The 11,817-nt window shown below is 30.9% G+C and overlaps 1 protein-coding gene across 1 annotated transcript in view; it reads right to left on the bottom strand.

The window, feature by feature from the left end:
• The window catches only part of LOC108574553 (electron transfer flavoprotein-ubiquinone oxidoreductase, mitochondrial), an 11,775-nt gene extending 609 nt beyond the window's left edge, over positions 1-11,166 (bottom strand). Inside the window, exons 1-8 of the mRNA XM_017937162.1 lie at positions 11,122-11,166; positions 10,586-10,607; positions 5,089-5,196; positions 4,640-4,988; positions 4,253-4,559; positions 3,932-4,173; positions 3,456-3,850; positions 3,135-3,356 (exon numbers count right to left, since the gene is read on the bottom strand). Of these exons, the coding sequence (XP_017792651.1) occupies positions 3,135-3,356; positions 3,456-3,850; positions 3,932-4,173; positions 4,253-4,559; positions 4,640-4,988; positions 5,089-5,196; positions 10,586-10,607; positions 11,122-11,166 (1,690 nt within the window). The remainder of the gene's footprint in view (positions 1-3,134; positions 3,357-3,455; positions 3,851-3,931; positions 4,174-4,252; positions 4,560-4,639; positions 4,989-5,088; positions 5,197-10,585; positions 10,608-11,121) is intronic.
• Positions 11,167-11,817: the final 651 nt, after the last annotated feature.

The following is an 11,817-nucleotide window of genomic DNA, read 5'->3' as shown; positions in this document are numbered from 1 at the left end:
ATCAATTTTTACGATACAATTTTATTTAGAATAAGCGAAATAAATCCATACACTAAATCATACAGAAATCTTAATTTTTTTCACTTTTTGTATATTAAAGAAAATACTGTCGAATAAATTGCAAAATTGTAGTTCGACTAAATAAAATGTTTAACAATTATTGGATGGACAAATAAGTGCATGGATTTGTTATACTGATAGAAAATAGTTGATGTTTCGTTTTGAAGGTCGAATCCATACCCTTCGCTAGACAGTCGATATTCTGCTCCCCATCGCAGCCCAGACACTCAAGTTATTCTGTAGGAAAACAACCCCCCCCGCCGGGCTCCACCCTGTTTCGCCAAACGACGAATTACAGGGAAAAAAATTTGTTCCGCGAAGGAAAAAGAGAAATGAAAAAGTATAACGAATATAAAGAATAGTAACAGAGAGAATTTCTTTCGTTTACGGATTATTGTCTATTTTTGTTTGTGTAAGCTTAAACAAAATTAAACAATGTATCATCAAAAGATAGTCACTTTTTTTATCTGACTAAAAGTATTCAATACTTTTCGTATGTATAATCCTTATTCATTCTGTCCAATTCTTCTGAAATTCTGTTTATTTTAAGAGGATTTATAAAACACGTCTAATATACAGGGTGATCTTGAAAAGGAGATCAGGAACTATATCTCAGAGTGGATAGTACTCTGCAAATTTATTTACGTTCGAAAATATTCGACACATATTTTTTCTAGTAACGAATATTTATGTTACGATGGTGAAATTACTCTCTAAAGTTTAGAACTAGGAAATTATTCATCGAAATAATTTGATAACAAATAAGCGTGGAAAAAGAACGAAACGTGAAGATTACGCATTTTGTATATAAAAAACATTTAACGAATATAGGTTAGGAAATCAATCTTGTTAAAATTAAGAACAATCAGCGATGTGAGTGATTTGATGGTTTTAATAATTATTAAGCAACTTTTGCAAAAAAAAACTATTTATTATACACTTAAAATTTCGACATTTTTTAGCCTACGAAATGACCGATTAAAAATGACGAAAAGATAATTGTCGCTTTTGTCAGAAATAAAATAAAAGTACGCAAAATTCAAGCGATAGTATAATAATAGCTATTTCAGAAATAAAATTTATTTATATATAAGCCAAAAAGCAAATCATTCTGCGATGAGGTTATTGGCCGCAGCATGTACCCTGAATCTCGGAGTTCAGTCTGGTCGAGGGTAGTCTAGCCATGAGGGGTGCCTACATGGCTCAAGTTCAAGGACACATCGGTCAATAAACGCAGACGAGAACCGAAGGAGGGGGAAGAAAAGAAACGAAAGATAAAACAGGAAAAAGAGGAAAACAGAAAATCAAACTGAATACGCGATTCTTAAATTGGCTTAAATCCAATATACGGTACAAACATGTTATCTATAGAATTTGTAAGGTCTAACAATTTATATCACTTAGTCGATCGGTTATATCATTATTCTACTATTCTCAAAAAAATGATTTTTAAAGATTTTAATATGTTGTTCTTGTCAGTCTCAAAGAATTGTATCAAATCTATTAGTATTCTTGTTGACGGGTTAAATGAAACATGAGTAGTGAAAAATTGCTCTTTTCTGAAAATACTCTTGTAAAACCGTTCGTATAAATTGTGTTAACTCGTAATGTAGTACGTTGTCTGTTTATTCGCAATTATATTGCACAAATTATTAGAAGTTTCCCCTGTTATGTTATACAAATTAGAAGTAAATGGCAAATCATCCAATATTTTATATCCAAATGTACAAACTATATACAGTGTATATGTATGTATATACAGGTCGGTCAAGCAAATCTGAAGGTTCAGAGAGGAGTTATGGTCAGGAAGTGGAAGATGGAGGAGAATTTGTTACGTTTTCGTTGATAAATAGCCAATCGCGATAAAATACGGCTATCGCACTTACTCTCCTATGAATAAGGATAAGCGACGATAGAATCTCGAGTGAGCAGTCGGTAACAGGTAGTGGTATGCTTCTTTTCATTTCTGTCAGAAATTTTTGGGCTTTACGAGCAATTTTTTAAAGCGTCGATGACTATTTTTATTATTCAGGAGTAATAAAAAAATTTTACTTCTTAATTTTCTAAATCATAAAAAATATTAATACATTTCCTGAGATTTTATTTACACTAACAGTTTACTGTGTTTGGGTATTTTGGACATTAAAGTTTTAGATGCTAATAAATGTTTGTCTTCTGCGCTAATTCAAGTAGAAAGACAAGGCGAACAGATAATCTTTTCACTTTCGTATTCTTTTATTAACGCGCGATATTACCGACGGTTGGTTAAAATCTATTTATCTATCTACACCAAAACTTCTCCTCAGGCGAAGACAGTCAAGGACTGTAAAGTAGTGGGGATAGCGTCCCCGCCTGTTTCTGCTCACTTGCATAGGCATGCGCGTTAGAATCTTCAGGTTTACTTGGTCGAACTATACGTTGTTCCATATTTCTAAAACTCACCTTTCTGTCAGGGAAGAACCAAGGAAATAATTTTATATTGACGGTACCGCGATAATAAATCAACACCAAAGTTGAAACATATTCATGATATCTTCAACCCGTAAAGTATAACCCGTGAACTGAATCTGATCAACAGATTTTAACTACTTTAATATTTCTTATAAAAATACCTTTTATTTACTATATTCACAAAAACTCAAAGTTAATGAAATCATTTCGAATGTCTATATAAAGATTTATAATACAAAGACTTTGTACAAAAGTACAAATGTTTTCAACTTCTCTATTTCTCTTTAACTATTATCATTTCTTTTACTTAATATTGGAAAATCAACATATCACACATTTCTGAACTTATTTTTTGTCAGCTTCAACAATATAACAATAAAAAAAACCCTTGAAGATTTAAATCGTATTTTTTATTATGATGATTATAATCAATCTTGACAGATTCATATTTCGCAAAAATTATTAATTATAGGAAATAATGTTAACGCAGTAAATTATAATGTTAATGAAGTTATAGTAAATAATATTAATGAAATAAATAATGTTAATTAAATATTTATAATTAAAAAAGAAACATCTCAAAACAAATAATATAGTAAAAATAAAAAATATTTATTACTTACCAGCAGGACAAAATCGACCCTCTGGTCCAGCAAACATAGCTAAATTTCTATTTACTGGTACAGTATCATCACCCAAAGTAAGATGAGGAGGTTGATCGGCTTCATGATTTGTACCAGTAAGAGCCACTGAAGATAGTAAATCAAAAGATATTTCATTATCTGGTTTTGGATATTCAATTGCTGTACATTCAGATGCTGGTTTCAATCTCTTATAATCTGGACCTACAACAGTTATTAATTATAATCAGTTGTTTATTATAATTATAATAAAAATATGTGAATTTCTATTTCATCATTCATTTTTTGTATAACTTGTTTTACCTCCATGAGATAAGGTCCATGGTTCTCTTCCACCAGTTAACATTGAAAATCCAGAATATAATAAGCCACCATATATCCCCAAACTCGTATGAAAACTAGGCCTTATATTTCTCACAGCTTTTAATTCCTTATAGATCCAACTATTTCTTATTTTTTCAGTATATGTTTTTGGTTCTAAACCTTTTGTTGATGATGGATTGCTTTCTGCATCGATTATAGCCTCAATTATACTTTCAGCTGCAAGCATTCCACTTTTCATGGCATTATGTGTTCCTTTAACTTTAGGTACATTAAGGAATCCTGCTGTACAACCAACAAGACAACCACCAGGAAACTGAAGTTTAGGAATAGATTGAAAGCCTCCTTCTACTAAAGCCCTTGCACCATATGCAATTCTAAAATAATAATTAAAAATTTTAAATCAAATACTTATTACTGTGACTATGAAGAGAAATTTATTCATGTTTAAATGTTACCTCTTTCCTCTTTCAAGTATTGGTTTAATGCTTGAGTGTTGCTTAAATTTCTGAAATTCCTTAAATGGATGTAAATAAGGATTAGAGTAATCTAAACCAACAACAAAGCCAATAGCAATAAGAGGTGTATCTTCATTAAGGTGATACAAAAAGGAACCACCATAAGTATCTTTTGTTAATGGCCAACCAACAGTATGTTCAACAGTACCAGGTCTATGCTTCTTTGAATCAATTTCCCAAACCTAATGTTAATAATTACCATCTTATATTTTGAAACATTTTTTTCAAAAATATATGCAAATTTTGTGTTATATTAATTACCTCTTTTAATCCTATACCATAAGTCTGAGGTTCACAATCTTTTCTAAGATTCAGTTTCTTTGAAACCTGTTTTGTAAGGTGACCATGACAACCTTCTGCAAAAATGGTACATTTTGCATGCAGTTCCATTCCACGCTCAAAAGTATCTTTTGGTGAACCATCTTTAGCAATACCAACATCATTTGTAGCTACTCCTTTAATAGATCCATCTTCATGATAAAGCACTTCTGCTGCAGCATATCCAGGATATAATTCTACTCCTGCAGCTTCAGCTTGTTCCCCAAGCCAACTGACAACATGTCCTAATCTACAAAGGATAATAATTAAAACAGGAATATCCAAAAAAATGTTCATGATTAATTTTCATATGCTATTACAATTTACTACCTAACTATGTAGTTCCCATGATTGTACATTGGCATTCCTTTCAAAATAGGTATTGGTATTCTGCCTTTTTCAGTAAGAAATGCAAATTTGTCTTTATTGACAGGAGTATTCAATGGTGCACCTAATTCTTTCCAATTTGGAAATAATTCATTTAAAGCAATTGGATCTAAACAAGCCCCACTAAGAATATGACCACCAATAGTAGAAGCCTTTTCAATTACTGTAACTTTAAGTTCTTTTCCATGTTTTTCTGCTAATTTACGTGCTTGAATTGCAGCAGACAATCCAGCTGGACCACCTCCCACAATTAAAATATCAGTTTCATCTGCATATCTTTCCATATTTACATCTACAAAACATATTGTATTCTTAAATGTATGTAATAAGCATATTTGATTTGTATTTGTTAAAATGTCTATTTTATACTTCTATATTCATAAATCATATACCTTTCCACCTTGGATCTGTTTCTCTTGGTACAACAGTATAATGAGTTGTAATTTTTGAAAATGTTTCTTGTGAATAGGCTCTTTGAAAAATCCATTTGAACCTCTGTACTGCCAAAAAATGTGATTAAAGTAGAATTTTAATAACAATATATAATTTCTTAAAACTTATAATTAATATTAATCTTCTTCATTTTTAAAATTTTTTAAATTGTTAACAAAATACATTTTAAGGGATTGTGTTCGAATTTTTGTTTTTTAAATTATGCGTTACAAATGTATGTTAAATTATGTTTATACATAATGGTGAAAGAATATTACGTTTAAATATAGACTGCTTATAGGTACAAATAAAAATATAACGTACTTGCGCATAAGTTTCCTTGCCACTTGTAATTCAACAAGTATGAACTATATGGACAGTATCAACGAACAAACGAACCTAACCTAACAGTAAAAATATAATGAGAATCTGTCTGATCACCACAATATATTTCCACTTGTACCTACATACACACTACAAATATAATGGAACATATCAAATGAACAACGGACCTATGAAATAAAATTTTGCTTTGGCCATCATATGCATATAGAGTAGAGCAAAGTTCGCTAGAGTTACGTATACCGTAGCAAATATTTTTATATGATCCTAATTGCTATAAAATTAAATTCGATAAGGTAATGATTCATGTATATTACGAAAAATTTAAGTTTTTGTAACTTATAAAACAATATATATGTTTTATAATAACGTAACGTAGGTAATAAGATTCAAATGAATTGTAAAAAACAAAAAGACTTCAATATAAAGTTTTTAAAACGACAATCACTCATTTAATTCTAATAATCAACTATTTGTTGGAAAAAATATTAAATAAATAATCATTACATACATGATCCTATGTTTATTTTGTAAAATTAGGACAATGATTTATTTACAATAACTTACTATCCGAATGAAGACATAAGTGGATGTTCAAATTATTATTAGGTCAAACACTTTAAAAAATCATTATCAAAGTGAAGTTTTATTTTATGTAAAATGAAATTAATACTAACAACAAACTTACGACTATTTAATGTATTAGACATTGCCAGAGCCATAATTGCACATCACAATGAATGAACTATGTGATCGTGATAATAACACCCGTTATCTATATCTAGAACGTGTATTATCCCCATCAAACGAAACTTTTGAGCACTATTATAAACGGAGTATACGCACAGACGATGTACGCAATAACGCAGACGAGTTTTTCAACCAACTATCGGTAACGTCGCACGCTGATAAAAAAACAGGAAAATGAAAACATTATCTACCAGCTTTCTACCTGGGTTGGTGCACAAAACAATCATTTAATAGCACCATAGACGAGGTACAGACACAGACGACGTACAGGATAGCCTTAGCATCTTATGGGACTTTGGGGATTTGGGGGTGAGAAGAGTTTTACTATTTTTGTGTCCTCACCAACATTAACGATTCAGCATAGAATAAGAATACAACATTAGTAGTGATTGGAATTAGAACTAAACGTAAAGAATATATACTTCTATACGAAGTATAAAATTCTATACTTCTAAATGTGTAATATATACATTAGGTTGAATTTCGGGATTTTTTCGATTATTACGCGTTTCTAACGATATTTGGACTTAGTTTATTTAATTTTGTAATGGAATATTATTTAAAGAATGAGTGTTTTGCAAAAAGAAGTGGATATGGTGTGTAAGGGAGAAATAAATAGTCTGTAAAATAATTGTTTTATTAAGCTAAATCATTTAATACAAATTTATTTAATACTTTCAATAATTATAAACTACCGTCTAAATTGTTATTTAACAAGAAACACTAACACCCTGTGTATTTTTCGCCTTCGTTCGTTTCGTAGCAGCGGTAATTTTATGTATGACGCCACGGCAATCGTAGTCTTTCAATCTAAGAACTTGCTTTCACCTTTATTGCCTTGTTTTCGACTTAGAATCTTCGCCTTTTTAACTTGTACATTTTTTGCATTCATATGGTCATCAGAGCCGAAGCGCGTCTTAACTACGGTCATTGTTCGAGGTACTCGGAATTGCCGCGTGCGTCACTCAAGAGTACACTTGATACCTGAGAGTGACCTATGGTCTGGGGGGTGGCATTTTCGTGTAGCTTTCCCACCTATGATTTTAACCAATAGTTTCTGCCAACCACCCTTCCCCACCACTATCGAAAATGTATTCAACCTATCCGAGGGCCTCACCCCCGCGATGCACGGAGGTGTCGTGGGACCTATCGCTGAAGCCTACATGTATATGTAGGACATGGAAAAATATTTGAGTTGTATTGCGTATATAGGATGTTCAGTTAATTAGTTAGTAAATGTGATAAGTAAACAGTAAATGTAATATAAATGTGTATTTTAATCATCCCATTACCCGAGATCTGACAAGTGCATCCTCTTATTGAAACTAAAGGATGTTGAAGTAAAATGAAAAGAAAAATGTATTCAAAAGCATTAAGATAATATATTTGTTTATTATTTGTCGTAAATTATATTTTGATTTGTTTATATGCTCAACTTTAACAAGGAACTTAACAATTTCAATATTAGTAATATGAAAACATTAAGGATCGTTTTATTTCGGTTCAAGGAATCTTTCGTTTTATATTTAACAATTACTGCACGAAATGGATATAATACTTAAACGTTTAACTAGATTAACAACGCTTTTGTACGTAGCGCAGTTCGATTCGAGATATTAAAAAAATATACAGTGTAATAATTAATAAGTTTCCAGACTAATTCAATGAGAAAGATACAATAAACATTATAAATGTTATTATACATTTTCAACAATATAATTTTCTCGTTGTCTCATACAAACTTAACAAAGATCTTATACTTTGAGGCTCCCTCTAGGATCGTATTTAATTTACTAAATAATATGACACAAACTGGGTACACATATTTCGTTTGCTTTCAAAATTTGTTTTAACCTTTCCTCTTTTAATTTCCATTCGAACTTCTAATGTTCCATCTTTAATCTCTCTAACTTTCCACTTGTGATCTGCAAATACAGTTGTTTGCAATGTGCGTGAACGAACACTTCTTGTATCATCTCTCCATTGTCTATCGTTTTCAAACATTTGTTGCACTTCCAGTATTTAATATGTTTTGGTCGTGAGATTGATATATTTTATTCGTAATATGTCGATAAATTTTATTACACAAACATAGGTAACGAAATTTACGTGTGGTTACTCACAAAATTCGACGTAGACGGGCGTAGATAACAAAAATCGTCGAGAAAGTAAATATAATGATAAGTATTTATGAATACAGTTGTAAAGTTTGTGTTTTATTGAACAATCCATAAAGACAAATTTATGCAAAAGTGAAGAAACGTTTTCCTAAAACAAGATGAAGCGTATATGTAGTGAACAGCTCCGGCATTTTTTATGATTTTTACTTTTTAAAAATTGCAAAATAAAGTTAAAATTTATACTTATACTCTCTGAAAAAATCTAAAGTTTTCATTTAGTAATTACCTATGAAAAAAAATTCCCAAATATTATCTATTTTGTGATGTTTCTGAATGGTACAAGATTATTAAAAACACTCATAATAAATTATTTAAGTAATATAAACGACTTTCAGGCAAAATTATCGGACGAAATATTTCTTCCCTTTTACAAAAACAAAAAACAATTGATTGAATCCGTATTAAAATAATCACATACCATCATTGGTACCACCGGATATGCGACGAAGTATGAACGTATCAAATAAATATTGAGATTATGTTATTAATTAAAAATATCTGTTTCTTCATTTCCATATAGATATGCATAAAAGTGTTTCTTTTTTTTTCATTCTTTATGGATTGTTTAATGAAACGTACAAACTTCATAAATATAGTAGTTTTATTCACAAATATTTATCATTATATTTGTTTTTTTGACAATTTCCGTTAGCTACGAAAGTGTACGCTTAGTTTTATGAGTAGTTGTAATTCTTTAAAATGAACGTTTGTATTGACTATTCCAATTGTTTTACAAAAGTGCGCGACACTAATAATATTCAAATAATAATATCAGTCCGGGAACATTATTGCCACACTGTATATCTAATTATAACCATTTAGAAGATTGTACATTTTAAATCAACATTAGAGTTGGGCATTCAAATTTATAGAACATCTTCCCCGATAATAACATATATTCTCTTATTCAATAATTTTGAAAGAATTTCATCTTCATAAAATTATAAATCTTCAAAATGTGCATGTGCTATACAAATATTTATATAGTGTATTTATATGTATATACAGAGTATTTCACAAGATATGACGCATATAGATAGCATATAATTTGTTTTAATAAATAAACCGTTCGTTAATATTTTCAATAGACTATTGAGCGTCAATTTTTAATTAATCATACTTAAAAATTATGCACATCTTTTGTAATATTAAGTTTCGTTACTGTTATTACTTCGTTTTACATATTTATATTTAACAACATGAAAATGAGAAATTTTTCGATGTAAAATGACATTTATATCTTTGATATAAAACCACAAACAAGAATATTAGTTGGATTAATGTCGTTTACTGGAAAACAAATGTATCATAAAACGTGTGTAGAAAAAGCAAGATGCAAATGGATTGAACAAGGAGTACATCAATTTTTATCAATTGGAAATATTATTATCTAACGGATAACATGAAAGAAACTAACAGCATTATAAGTATCTAAATTTGTTACATAGTCAGTATTTTTAATTGTTAATTACTATAAAATTAATAATCAATAGTCATATGAAAACATGGTAATTTTACCTTATTTTTTTAGAATTTAAATTATTACAATGCAATATACCGTATGAAATACCCTACATACAGTATTTCGTAAGCTTTACGCCAATTACTAAGAGAAAATTCGGCACTCTTACCTAACCTAACTTTAAATTTGTGCTCCTTAAAAAGCAAAAGCATGTAAACAAGTAAGCAATATAATTGTAGCATATAATTGTATGACTTATAATACCGAATACTACTTAAAACGGAAGTAATATCGAACATATGATGGTTAATTCGATGAATTTCACGCAAACAATTTTACTGAATTTTCAATTAGTCGTTGTTTGGCAACTTACGAAACAATCTGCGTATAATATATTTATATATTATGTACAAACGCATTATCGAATTCGTTACAGATATGCTATTGCTGCGATCAACCTACTATATGTATATTAAATGTATATATCTTTCATATTCGTAACCGTTGTTCGAGAGAAAAATCGACACTAGTGTTACCGATCGCTGGCTTTTCTTTAATTACTAATAAAGTGTTCCCCTGTGCCTTTACACAGTTCAGGGGAAAATAACACGTGGTCTCGCTTTGTACTTTAATAAGTAATAGACAATAGAATCATTGGTGTTTCATTTTAGAAAACTCTAGAAATGACCGTCCGGTTGCTCGAGTGTTCTGAGATGAAAAGACGCTTCGACGTACCGGACGCATGCTGGTCCAAAGCGTCTTTGTATTATCAACCCCTTGTCACTTTTCTTCTCTGACATCTGTAATATATGTACAGAATATCGATGTATTTTTAATCAGCATTTCAAATAAATAGTGTATTGATCATTCTTACTACAGAACATTGAATACATATACAGCATCAAATAATAGCCAAGTACAAGGGGTTGAATTAATACTACGATATTCGAAAGGTGAATGACCTAACCTCTCGAAATTCTATTAAAAAAAAAGACAAACAGAACTTTTGTAATTATGATAGCACAAAATACACATATACTCTATCGCTTCTTTAAAATAAAATATAATTACACTCAAAGAATAAATATAGAATGGAATATAAATTCTTTCATACATGATATTATTATTATTCGAAGGATTTTTGCACTGACTTAGAATTCCATTCTAGTCACGTTGCATTGTCCTAGCAAAATTTCATAGTACAGAACATTTATGGTTGTTTCACAAATATATTTCTCTTGAGATATTTTTGTCTTTACCATTGCATTATCATTACAATGGAAGTTCTTTGTTTGTAGGTCCATCTTATAGGTGCTCACAAAAGGTTTCCATTAAACGCACATTCCTTCCGATTCAATTAAGCCGTTCCTTTTTCTTGCATCAAAACGTGAAATGTTTTCTAGTTGCTTCTTTATGGTAATTAAGACTACATGGAACTTAACGTCTGTCGTAAAATACCGTTTCTTTGATAAAACATTAAAAGAAAAATAAACTGTAGCATGTAAGAATTTTTGCGTGTATGTAAACGGTAAGGCGATGGTCAGAGGCATAGGGAGGGGGTAACGCACGTTCAAGTACGGGCCAAGATACGGAAATCCGTATAAAAAGGGCCTGCTTGCCCGCTTAACAAGCTTGAAAAGGTTGTCGGTCATTCACGCCTTTAAAGCATTTCACAAATCCACATAGAAAACTTCCGCAACAAGCCGATACCTCTGGTCCATCACCATATCTATGTATCTTCCAATATTTCACCCTCCGTCAAAGTTCTAAACCAGTCTGGATATTCGGACTCGGTGAACTTCCTTCGTCCACCGCTGTCCGCTCTTCGGTCCGGCCGAATACCCCCCCTTCGAGCCACACAACCATCGTCTCGCCGTAGCCGCCACTAACATATAGAATACGCGAAGTGTGCTATGAAAAGGGAGTTTACCGTGATCTTTGGTGCCCGACACGGG

This window comes from Habropoda laboriosa, unplaced genomic scaffold, assembly GCF_001263275.1.
Source record: "Habropoda laboriosa isolate 0110345459 unplaced genomic scaffold, ASM126327v1 scaffold175, whole genome shotgun sequence".
Lineage (NCBI taxonomy): Eukaryota > Metazoa > Arthropoda > Insecta > Hymenoptera > Apidae > Habropoda > Habropoda laboriosa.
The sequence above is the reverse complement of the archived record's forward strand: the minus strand, read 5'-3'. Positions and strand labels throughout refer to the sequence as shown.